This window comes from Zootoca vivipara, chromosome 16, assembly GCF_965207765.1.
Source record: "Zootoca vivipara chromosome 16, rZooViv2.hap1.1, whole genome shotgun sequence".
NCBI lineage: Eukaryota > Metazoa > Chordata > Lepidosauria > Squamata > Lacertidae > Zootoca > Zootoca vivipara.
Genome location: NC_142599.1, coordinates 286401 through 299371, shown reverse-complemented (window position 1 = coordinate 299371; position 12971 = coordinate 286401). Strand labels below are relative to the sequence as shown.

Sequence of the window (12971 nt, the reverse complement as noted above, 5' to 3'; positions counted from 1 at the left end):
TGTGTTTTAATCTGTATTTTAATCAATTGCTTTTTATGTTTTATTGTAATTTTTTTGGTGTGAGCCGCCCTGAGCCCGGTTTTGACTGGGGAGGGCGGGGTATAAATAAAAATTTATTATTATTATTACATGAAAGAGGGGTAGATCTGAAGACACAGGTTCAAATTTCACCCATTAAGTATTTGGAGGAGTTGCCCCTTTCAGCTCAAAGAGAAGGGCAGTGGAGGAGGGGAAGATAAATGTGCAACAACAGGAGTAGGCAGTCCTTTTTTCTGAGGGTACTCAAGAGTGCACAGCACCCACACGCCTTTCCACTATACTCCAACAACTTCACGGTGTCTACCAACACCTTTAAAAATGCAGCACTAGGAGTAAGAAACCAACTTGATTATTCAATGCCAATCTGAATAAAATATTGGGGGGCCCAAGTAAGCCCTGCCCTGCATAATTGACCACCTGATGCAATACATGGATACCATTTGAATGACAATGCCCATCAACTTTGGGGGGGTTCAAATATTTTATGGGGGGTATGGACCCTTCAGCCCCCAGGAGTTGGCTCCTATGTCAGTGCATTTGTAGAGAGAGGGCCCCCATTTTACCCCCTTGCATTTGAATTGCATTCAGATGGCTGCCACCTCCTACAACACCCCTCTCCATGGATTCCCCATCAGCCTAGTAGAGTCTAGCCTGAAGAAGAGTTATGGAGGACTAAAAAGTCTGTAACATTTTGGAGTTTACTCTAACAAAGGTCATTGCCCTATTATGGATTTTGGATTCCCTCTCCCTTTGCTTTTCATCTTGTTAGGAATATCTGCTTCCTCTGTCTTTCTCTATTTGGCCAGAGAGTGATGGGGAGAGTGGAAATGATTGTGGTTGACACACTTCAGAGAGCTTGGCGGGACAGGACAGGACAGGACAGAAGATGGTTTTACTTATTTAATTTTGAAATTGGGCTCAGTAAACCTTTCTAAAGGAAGAAAAACAATATAGCCTTAACATAAGCCCTGCTTTGTGACCCTAGACCAGGGGTCAGCAACCTTTTTCAGCCGTGGGCCGGTCCACTGTCCCTCAGACCATGTGGTGGGCTGGAATATATTTTGGGGAAAGAAATGAACGAATTCCTATGCCCCACAAATAACCCAGAGATGCATTCTAAATAAAAGCGCACATTCTACTCATGTAAAAACACACTGATTCCCAGACCATCCGCAGACTGCATTGAGAAGGCGATTGGGCCGCATCTGACCCCTGGGCCTTAGGTTGCCTACCCCTGCCCTAGACCATTGGTCTATCTTGCTCTGTATTGTCTACACTGACTGGCAGGGGCTCTACAGCTTTTCAGGCCGGGCTCTCTCTCTCCCAGCCTTACCTGTAGATACTGCCAGGGATTGAACCGAGGACCTCCAGCATGCAAGGAAGATGCTCTGGCTTGAGGAGCCTCCCCTCCAGCAGCCCAACTGGGACAGCCACCCTGGGCCCACAGAGAACCTCTCTCAAAAGGCAGGCTGCTCTCCTTTTTTGGAAAACACCCACAAAGAGCCAGAAACTAGTCTGATTAAAAGAGCAAAAAAAGGGGGGGCTGCTGGGAATCCCGAGTGTACCCAAGTGAAGAGTGTGGGATGCAAAGGGTTAAGTGCAGTCAAGTCACAACAATCCCTAGATAGTCCACTTGGAGGACTGAGGAGGAGGATATGACTAAGCGTAGTTTCCTCTTCCTTCACATGCAAATGAGTTGAGGAAGTGGCAGATAAATCCTGAAGGAAACAGCCATTTTCCCTCTCTTGGACCAGACCTCTTGGACTACACACATCTTAGTGAGTCTCTCCCTCAAGGCCTCCAGCCTAGAGAGAGAGATGAGATGGAGTCTCACTTCTTATAAGTGAACTTCACAATGTATATATTACCTTTTAACTAAGCAAGTCTACCTCTTGAGTGTGCTGTACCTCGAGATGCTTGTAAGTAAACATCTTTTATACTTTTAAGAGCATTGTGTTGTGTCTTTTCTTTTAAGAGGGAAAAAGGGGAAATACCAGGAAAATACACTTTATTTTAGTGGCTTAAATCAAGCCTGCGCAAACGTTCTTCTGCTGTGTATTTTGCAAAAGGGGAATGTTTTACTCTGCTAAAGTTTTGTGCTTGCTAGCGCAAGCGGGGATAGGATATATTAAACAATATCTCCTCATCCACATTCCTGAACATTCCCACATAGGGTTATTGCGGCCCAGAGTTGCGTATTTTGTGTATTTTTGAAGGATTGATTTGGATTGTGATTTTGAACTCTGTAGGATTTTTCCAGTTAGGATTTCCTGGTTGAGCACATGGTCTCTTTGTTCTGCAGTGTGCTTGGGGGATTAACTACCCCTCCCCTCCCTCAGAGTTTACAGCACTGAGAAAGCTCAGAGGTAGTGAAGATATTTTTGAGATTTTGAATTTGATTTTTGAAAGATTTTTGAATTTTGGAAATTTTTGAAGTTTTAAGATGGCAAGCTGCAGTTTTGATAGTGAGGCAAGACCAAGTTTTATGCTGCTGGATGACAATAATTTTGTGCAGTGGAAGCAGCGCGTTTTAGTTTATCTTGCTGCTAGGCGTGTTCTGCAGGCCATTAAGGAAGAAAAGCCTACAGGAACCGATGCAGAAGCTTTAGCTAAGATAGAAGCTTGGAGTATTAAAAATGATGAAGCCAAGCACATAATTTTGAGCAGTTTGAGGAATGAGCATCTATCAATGATAAATTTTGAAGATGATGCATCTAAGATCCTAGAGGACATTGAACGCATTTATGCACAATCTACAGAGAGTTCCTATAGATACTTGTTGGATAAGTTACTCAAGTTGAAGATGAATTCTAGAGAAGAGTTTACAGAGCATTTTAAGAATTTTTCTGAGATTGTTCAAAGAATTGCCCTTACTCCCAGAGCCTTTGATGATGTGACTAAAGTAACGTTTATGCTTGCATCATTGGGACCTACGTTTGCTCCATTTAAAAGTATAATGGATCACACAAAGGATTTAACTTTTAATGAGCTTATCAACCATTTAAGAGAGGAATGCAGAGATAGCCTTGATTCTCAAGAAAGGAATCCAAGGAGGAAGGATAGCAGCTATGCATCCAAGCATTTTGGAAAGTCCAGACAGACATCTAGAGAAATAATTTGTTTTAAATGCAATGGGAAAAACCACATAGCAAGGAACTGCAAGAGTCAAAATGGGGATAAAGTTGAATCCCACCCCTCAAAACCACAAGGTGTTAAGAAGGGGAGTCATGAGCAAACCATGTTGATGCAGGAGAGGAGTTTAGCTGTCCAGGATTGTGAAAATAAGCGCAATAAGTGGATTCTTGACAGTGGAGCGAGTTCTCATTTCTGTTATGAAAAGGAGTATTTTAATGAGATTAATGGGGATGAAACCTCTGAAATTGAGATTGCTGATGGCAACATTGTAAAGGCAATTGGTTCAGGAACTGTGAATTTGAAATTCAACGTAGATCATGAAACAATTAATACTAAGATAACTGAAGTTAAGTTTGCACCAAAGCTTAATTGCAACTTACTCAGCGTGTCCAGTTTGGACAGGAAAGGTTTTAAAATTACATTTGAAAAAGGACAATGTATTGTGACTAAGCATGATGAAGTTTATGTTCAAGGCACACTAAAGGATGGTGTATATGAGCTTAATGTTTCAGAGAACCAGCAGAACCAGTCTGCAAAGGTGGCGCAACCAAGTCAAAAGGACGAAGGAAGTCTGGAACTCTGGCACAAGAGACTTGGACACAGAGACACCAACGTTATTCTGGAACTACAGAAAGGTGATCTTGTGAGAGGTCTGCAGGTAAAGCAAAGCAACACAAATACACCAACATCAAAATGTATAACTTGTGTTAGTGAGAAAGCAACTAAACCTTCTTTCCCACGTTGTGCAGAGAAGAGAAGCACTAAAGTATTGGACATTGTCCATACAGATCTATGTGGACCAATGAATGTGTCTTCTCTAGGAGGTAATAAATATATTTTGATATTTTTGGACGATTTCTCGAGATTCTGCGTAGCCTACTTTATCAAGGAGAAGAGTGAGACAGTGGAATTGTTCAGGGACTATCTTAACATGGTCAAGAACAAGTTCCAGCGAGCCCCTTCCATTTTAATGTCCGATAATGGTGGGGAATTTTGTTCACATGAGATGCAGGCCGTCATGGCTAGAGAAGGCATATCACACGTGACCACAGTTGCCTACACACCCCAACAAAACTCAATTGCAGAGAGGAAATTTAGATCCATTTTGGAAATGACAAGGTGCATGCTAAAGGAAGCTAACTTGTCACACAGGCTGTGGGGTGAAGCGGCTCGTTGCTCAGTCTATCTTCAGAACAGACTGCCCACAAAAGGCGCAGAGCGCACACCATTTGAACTTTGGCATGGAAAAGCCCCAAATTTGTCACATATACGTGTATTTGGAAGTTTGTGCTACTATCATGTGCCCAAGGAGCACAGACACAAACTTGATTCCAGAGCGAAGGCAGGGATCCTAGTTGGGTACGCTTCTGGAGGAAAAGGATATAGAGTCTTGGATCCGCAAACTGGCAAGACAAGTTCGCAGCATGTAATTTACTTCGATGAGCAAGGCAAAGTTGATACAAAGGACACTGCCATTGATTGTTCCAAGGAGCCACAGGATGAGGAATTTGTGATTTTTCCTTTTGAACCAATACAAAGTACTAATCCAACTTCTAGTGTCGTAGCACCCCCTATAGGTGACACCCGAGAAGACGTGGAGGTCCAGGCCCCTGGCAGCACCAGAGACGAAGATGATGACGAGCAGCTGTATGGGGATATGCCACTGCTGGAGGAGGATGAGGAAGCTGATGCGGTCGAAAGACCAGAGGTCAGACGCTCATCCAGAACCAACAGAGGTGTTCCACCATTACGGCTGTCCTACCTTACAAGGTCGGCGTCTCCACAGGAACCTTCCAAATGGGAAGAGATAGAGAGGATGCCACCAGATGAAGCCAGTCTCTGGAGGAAAGCTGCTCAGGAGGAGATAGATGCACTTCATCGGAACAGGACCTGGACACTCACAGAACTACCTCCTGGTAAGGAAGCAATTGGAAGTAAATGGGTGTTCAAGGTTAAAAAGGGTTCAGAAGGGGAGGTGCAACGCTACAAAGCTAGGCTTGTGGCACAAGGTTTTTCCCAGAAGTATGGAGAGGATTACGATCAAGTGTTTGCACCGACAGTTCGATACAGCAGTGTCAGACTACTTTTAAGTATTGCAGCATCTAAGCAAATGTCAGTTTACCATATTGACATTGCGACAGCCTTTCTTCACGGCGAAATTTCTGAGCAGATTTATATGAAGCAGCCCAAAGGTTTCATTAAACCAAATGAGGCACATCTAGTGTGCAAGCTGCAGAAAGGACTTTATGGTTTGAAGCAAGCAGCGAGGGCTTGGAACCAGAAACTCCATGAGATGCTGGTGCAGCTTGGGTACAAGCAAGGGACTGCTGATAAGTGCTTGTACACCAAACAAAGGAATGGACAGTTTTCGTACATTTTAGCCTTTGTTGACGACCTTTTAATTTCTACGTCAAATGAGAAAGACTATAAAGACATAGTCAAACACCTCAACAGGGAAGTAGAGGTCAAGGAACTTGGAAAAGTGAAATACTACTTGGGAATTCAAGTTGAGAGAGAAGAGGATGGATCGTTCTTACTCAGCCAAAGGCAAAAGATAACTGAACTGATTGAAAGCATGCAGATGCAGGACGCACACCCAGTTGCGACACCGATGGCCACAGACTTCTTGAAGAATCAACAAGGTTCGAAGTTGCTGCCAAACAACACGCAATACAGGTCAGCGGTCGGCAAACTTTTGTATTTGGTTACCACATGCAGACCTGACCTGGCAAGTGCAGTGGGGATCCTAAGTAGGAAAGTAAGTTGTCCCACTGAGCATGATTGGGCTGGAGTTAAGAGGGTTGTTCGTTATCTAAAGGGAACCATGGACTGTAAATTAAAACTGCCAGCTGTCAGAGACCCTAAACTGCTTGGGTACACTGATGCGGATTGGGCTGGGGACAATAAGGATTATAAATCCACAAGTGGCTATGTTTTTATGTATGGGGACGGAGCTATTGCATGGGGCAGCTATAAACAGAAATGTGTAGCTTTATCGTCCACAGAATCTGAGTACATTGCGGCTTCGGAAGCTTGCAGAGAGATCCCCTGGCTGGATCAGCTCCTGAAGGACTTTGGCGTGCCAAGAACGGGACCTGTCAGCTTGATGGAGGACAATCAGAGCAGTATGAAGCTGACACAAAGTGAAAAGTTCCTTGCACGCACCAAACACATTGGGGTCAGGTACCACTACATACGCCAGGTGATCGAGGATGGACTTGTTGAAATGTGTTACTGCAACACTGACCAGATGACTGCAGATGTCCTAACAAAGCCCCTGCCAAGAGAGAAGTTCCAGGATCTTCGTGGCAAGCTGGGACTCTTGGGTGGTTGATTAAAGTTATTTATGTATGTTTTTGTGTATGTTGTGAATTGCCTGAGAAGGGGTTTGTGGGATGCAAAGGGTTAAGTGCAGTCAAGTCACAACAATCCCTAGATAGTCCACTTGGAGGACTGAGGAGGAGGATATGACTAAGCGTAGTTTCCTCTTCCTTCACATGCAAATGAGTTGAGGAAGTGGCAGATAAATCCTGAAGGAAACAGCCATTTTCCCTCTCTTGGACCAGACCTCTTGGACTACACACATCTTAGTGAGTCTCTCCCTCAAGGCCTCCAGCCTAGAGAGAGAGATGAGATGGAGTCTCACTTCTTATAAGTGAACTTCACAATGTATATATTACCTTTTAACTAAGCAAGTCTACCTCTTGAGTGTGCTGTACCTCGAGATGCTTGTAAGTAAACATCTTTTATACTTTTAAGAGCATTGTGTTGTGTCTTTTCTTTTAAGAGGGAAAAAGGGGAAATACCAGGAAAATACACTTTATTTTAGTGGCTTAAATCAAGCCTGCGCAAACGTTCTTCTGCTGTGTATTTTGCAAAAGGGGAATGTTTTACTCTGCTAAAGTTTTGTGCTTGCTAGCGCAAGCGGGGATAGGATATATTAAACAATATCTCCTCATCCACATTCCTGAACATTCCCACAAAGAGCAGGCCCAGGAGCGAGCCACCCCCGTCCGCGCCAGCCTTGCGTGGCATGAGATGGGACCGTCCGCGGGGGCGCCGGGCAGGAGCGAGCCTGGGATGGAGAAAAGGAAGGAAGGAAGGAAGGAAGGAAGGAAGGAAGGAAGCCAGCCAGCCAGCCAGCCAGCCAGCCAGCCAGCCAGCCAGCCGCCACGGATCTGTTCTGCTTCCTGGCGGCGCCCCGCGTCTCATGGAAGCCCCGAGCGGGTTGTTCCGAGAGGGCATCGCGCGAGCCATTGGTCTCCAGCGTGTCAGTGATGGAGGCGGGAGAGGAGAAGGAGAGCCTGGCCGGAGCCTTGAGCTTGGAGGCATCATCTAAGGAAGTTTCCTGGCTGAGGGCGGCTTGGTGCGTTTCTCGTGCAGTGGCGAGCGCGGCCCTCCTCCTCACCCCCAAGCATCATGTGGCCTGGAGTCCCGCGGACGGCAGAGGAGAGAGCGAGAGCCCAGCGCTCGGTGGGGCTGCAAGGAGGCAATCGGCGACTCGGCGGCCCACACTTCCGCGGGAGGCAGCCCGCCCCACTGAAATCAAAGCCAACCTGCTTGGGATGGAGCGGAAAGTGGGGGCGAGACTTGGACCCGTCCCCAGCGCTGCTTCTGCTCAGCGGTAGATAGTCCGCCTTACAAGCAGAAGGTCCGCGTTTCAATCCCCAGCACCTACGGGCTCAGGTGGGAAAGGCTCCTGCCTGAAATCCCGGAGAGCCGCTGCCAGTCAGTGTAGGCAATACTGAGCTAGATGGACCCACGGTCGGTCTACTTGGTAAAAGTCAGGTTCCGACGTTCAAACCAGCCCCGTCTCCAGCTGCTTCTGAGGTACCGAATAAGGGAGGAGGGACTTCAGACCAGAGACATCCTCACTTTTAAGAGCCAAGTGCAGAAGTGATGGAGGGAGGGGGGTTGCTGCGCCCACTGCACGCCTCCCCTCCCCTCCCCCTCCCCCCGAGGGGAACCCCAGCAAAGTTGTTCCCAGAAGCTGCTCAGGATTCTGTCCGGCCTCTGTCCCGCCGCGGGCAGCGGACACACGTTCGCACACACAGACGCAAACGCGGGCGCCTCCGCCGCGCGACCACTCTGCCTCTTCCCCCAGTTTATCCCTCGCTTATCCCAGTTAAAAAGACAGATAGGGGGGTGGGGGGGGCAATAACACCCCCACCCACTCCCATTGCACCGTGTTGCAAGTTTGAGCGCCAGCTTGCAAGGCAGGGGGGGGGCGAAGCTCCTGCGGGCAGGTAGCGGCGAGTGACTCCCGAAAACACCCCTCCCAGCACAGCGCTGCTCCCCAATGGCAACGGCACGTCCCCCTTCCTCGGGGAGAAAGACCGAGCAGAGAAGCGGGACCCCCCCCCTTCCAAGCCGCCCTTCTTCCTGGTTCGCAGGTCCTACCTTGGGGGCGCCTGGCCGCGTTGGTGCCCAGCAGGAGGAAGAGGAGGAGCAGGGCGAGCCCTTGGGGGGCCGGCATGGTGCTGGGTCCCGGTCCCGGTCTGGTTCGAGCTGCTGCCCAGCCCAGCGGACCGCTCCCTCTCTTCCCAGCCTGGCTCGGTAGTGGCGGCGGCGGCAGCGACGAAGTCCCTCCTTTGCAAATCCGCGCTGGAGCTGCGAGGGGAGGGGGGAAGGAGGGAGAGAAGGGAGGAGGGGGAGGGGGAGGGGATGATCAGGGCTGGCGAACTGCACCGCCTTTCCCCCCCCCCCAACTGGAAAATACCCCACCCGCCGCTCAATGAGAGGCTCCAAGATGTAATTGCAACCCACGACCCTCTTCTCCCAGTGCCAGGATGCACAATTGAAGAGCAGGGGAAGCAGCAGCAGCCCAGGAGCGCCTCTGAGCACGTGCAGAGTGCCCTTTCCTCTTGAATCATGGCAGGAGACTTAAATCCTCCACGAAGTTTCCTTTTGTCAGCCCGAAGCGTCTCTGGAACCTCGTAAGACCCCACCCCCCCCATGTCCACACATCCCTCCTTCCTATTGATCGCCAGATCTTCTCACGCTACGCAAAGCTCTGTACATCTCAGGAAAGGACGCGTGAGCCCCGTCCGTCCCCCATGGACCTTCAGCGGAGACCCTCTCCGGCCACCCGCCACTCAGGGAAATCCAGGCTCGGTCCCACCCAACCCAACCCACTCGCTTCCCCGCCTGCATATCCCAGTCCAAAGCATTCAGTCAACATCGAGGCGCTGCTAAAACTCCCGAATGTCCTCTGCGCGAGGACTCGAGCAGCAATCTTGGGACCCCACCTGCCTAGCCCCCCAAATTTAGCCTAGCCCCCCGCCCGCCCCCAGAGCGCTTACTCTGCATCTGCAACCAGGTTGAACCCTTCAAAGGCCTCGAAAGGGGGGGGGGGGTGAACCCATGACCCTGAGATTAAGAGTCTAATGCTCTACCGACCAGAAGCCATTACATGTGACACCAACCAGCTCGCCGCCCTTTTGCACACACACTCAGAGAGAGAGAGAGAGAGAGAGAGAGAGAGAGAGAGAGAGAGAGAGAGAGAGAGAGAGGTCTGACAATCCAGGATAAATGCTGCAGGTCTTTTACAACCCAGGCATTACCCCAACTGTTTGATCGATATGATCTAGATAGACAACTTCATGGAGGCAGGGATGCTTCTGAATCCCAGTTGCTGGAAGTCACAGGAGGGGAGGAGGCTGCTCTTGTGCTTGGATCCTGCTTGTGGGATTCCTAGGGGCACCTGGTTGGCCCCTGTGAGAAGAGGAGGCTGGACTAGGTGGGCCCCTGATCCAGCCTCATGGAATCTGCTTTTTCCAACATGGTGCTCCAAAGTGGGACTACAGATCCCACCAGTCCCGCCAGCACTGGACTCTGCTGGTTGGGGCTGATAGAAGCTGTGTCCAAGAGATCTGGAGGGCACCAGGTTGGGGAAGACTGGCACAGATCCTGCCATGTCTGTTTCAGGGCTGTGTTGGCTCCTACACTATGATAATAGGTGTGAAAGCTAATCCCTCAACAATGTGCTCTGACATGTATGATAATGGTAGCTATGCTGGCATTGCTGTCTAAACCTACTGGATTAAAAAGAAGCAGCATCAATTATGCTGACTTTGGTTACCTCAGCAACAGTCATCACAAAGCAGTATCACCCAGGATGTCAATATAAAAGATGAGTCAAGAGAAGAGACAGCTGAGCTGTTTCCCAGGCAGGGAGGGATTCCCTGTTCTTGGGTTTCAGCAAAAGTGTGTGGCTCTTGCACTCTGCAAATGGTGGAGGAAGAAGTACGGCCGCAGGTCTACATGCTCAAAATCAGGTGCATTGCTAGGTATATAAAGGACTTAGGGAGCAGGTCCATGGTGCATATTTGCATCTAATTTGCATGTGCTAATTTGTATGTATAGGTACTGCTGGGCAAAGTTAATGGGGCTGTGACCTGGGAATCAACAGCACTGCTCTTTGCATCCCAAGATGTTGGTTTTTTAAAACGTAAGATCAGGGCAGGCTCCATGATCTGCTGGACACCTGGCTACACCCAAACGGTGCCACATAATACTCATTCTGCATTTGGCCCATCCAGACATGGAGAAAGCGGATGTTTTTAGCTTATTGTTGATTTTACCTTTTGAATGTTTTAAAGAGTTGTTCTTACTGATCATTTTATTGTTTTCATTGCCTTGCAGAGGTCCAGGCTCTCTGAAAGTTTGTATCCGTTCATGTGAACCTGCTCAGGTTCTGAGATCTTTGGGGAAGGAAGGCCCTTCTCTTGATCTTGCCACTCTCTTGGGCACATTTGGTGGGGAAGGGCCTTCTTGGTGGCTGCTCCCAGGCAACTTGGGAACTCCCTCCAAAGAGAAGCTAGACTGGCCCCCTTCTTGCTGTGTTTCCACCGGCAGTGACATCAATATCTTCCTCTTCCAAGAGGCCTTGGATAACTGATTGCATTTAGTGTGGCGCCTGTTGCCATGCTGTTTTTGTTGTAATTATCCGTGTGTGTGTGTGTGTGTGTGTGTGTGTGTGTGTGTAATTTGTGTTTAATTGCTTGTTTCCCCCCTCTATGTTTAGCTGTTTTTATTTTATCTGTAAGCCACCTTGAGCCCTGATCTGATGAAAAAGTGTTGTTGTTGTTGTTATTGTTGTTGTTGTTGTTGTTGTTACTACTACTACATTCTATTTTTCAACCTCTTTGGGGCTTAAAAAATTAATTTTATGAAATAAGTAAATGATGCAAATAAATTTGCAGTGCGGCCACAGCAGCTGGCCAGTTGTGTGCAGAGCCCAGGCAGCCCCGTTCTTCTCCACAGGCCAGCCAGCCTCTGCCTGCTCTTGGAGACACGTCATGCCTCCATCAAGCAGCAGCTCTTCTCTGTGCTGCAGGGGCTCTGCGTGTCCTTCACTAAATTCCCTGCTGACTCAACTGGGAGGACAGAGCAACACAGAGAGAGAGGAAATCGATAGCTGGGATGCAGCAAAAGATGGGCTTTGTTGTCCCATTTTCTGTAGGCCAAATTGTCTTGCTGAGGAAAGCGCTTGGGATTTGCCAAAGGACTGATCCAGACATCCTGCCAGGGTTGCTGCTGCCATCTCAACATCTCTTTTCTGTTAACCCACTGTAAAATAAAATGAAATGAAATAAAACCTCTCCTTTCACTCCAGTACTTCTTATGTTGCTCATTCATATCCTGTAAACAAGTAAAAATAATAGAGGTAACAGTATTTTATTTTGTTTTAAGAGCAGAAAACATGAATGTCACTGTAGCAAAGACACATTGCATCTCTTAAGCTAGGGATGGGGAACCTTTTCCAACCTGAGGGCCACCTTCTCTTCTAGGTGACTTTTTAAGGGCCAAATGCTGGCAGTGGGTGGGGTCAGAGGCAAAAGTGGGTGGAGGAAAGAAGTATGCTCATTTCTACACACATGGTGGCCTCCCTTTCTAGCCTCCATCCAGCGAGAAGCACAATCTGAGTTCCAGGATCCAGTTATGGGGAAGGACTGCATGTGTCCTAGTGGCAGAGTGTCTGCCTTGCATGCAGAAGGTCTCGGGTTTAATCCCTGGTGTATCCAGGGAGGGCTGGGAAAAGCTCCTGTTGGAAACCCTGGAAAGATTATACCAGTCAGAGTAGACAGGACAGGACAGAGCAAGAGAGGCCTGTGCTCTGACTTGGGACAGAGAGCTTCCTGTGTTCCTTTTCTTGCCAAGCAGCAACTCTCAGGAGAGTACATAGAGGAAGGCCAGGGAGGAGTTGAGCTTAGGAGGAGTCGTGAGCCAGATAGAAATGGGGAGGGGGGCACAGTGAAATTTTCCATCAAGCCAATAAAGAGCCCCAACATCATCAAAGAAGCCTGCTAAATTTTCTCAGAGAACTTACATCTGTGTAAGTCTACTGCAGCAAAAACATCAAAGAAGACCTTAACACCAGGTGGGGGGGGATGCCAAGTTTGGGGACCTGATAATAAATCTGCATCTGATGAAGTAGACTGTAGTCCAGGAAAGCTGATGCTATACCGTAATAAATGTGCTAATCTTTAAAGTGCAACAATACTCCTGATGGTTTTTGCTGCCAGAATGAGTCTCTTGGCATTGGCCTGCATCCTGGCTTCACTTGATTGGCCTACAGGCTTGCCTTCAAAGTGAAAAGATGGATGAATTTCTCTCTTGGGGAGCATTGTGGCCTCAAGTGGGAGCAGGATCTCAGAGTGAATTCTTATTACCAGGTTGTGGTTCAGGGAATGATGCAACATGCAATGATCCATCTAGTTCTCTCTCATTTGCCCCATTTGCCCAAGAGATGCCTTGCATGCTCTATGCTCCATACCTCCAACAGGAGCTTCTGA

At 48.2% G+C, this 12971-nt stretch overlaps 1 protein-coding gene across 1 annotated transcript in view; it reads right to left on the bottom strand.

Moving 5' to 3' along the window:
• Window positions 1-8782, bottom strand: part of SEZ6L (seizure related 6 homolog like) — a 125206-nt gene extending 116424 nt beyond the window's left edge. Inside the window, exon 1 of the mRNA XM_035099185.3 lies at window positions 8575-8782. Within this exon, the coding sequence (XP_034955076.1) occupies window positions 8575-8650 (76 nt within the window). The 5' untranslated portion in view covers window positions 8651-8782. The remainder of the gene's footprint in view (window positions 1-8574) is intronic.
• Between the last annotated feature and the right edge of the window lie 4189 nt (window positions 8783-12971).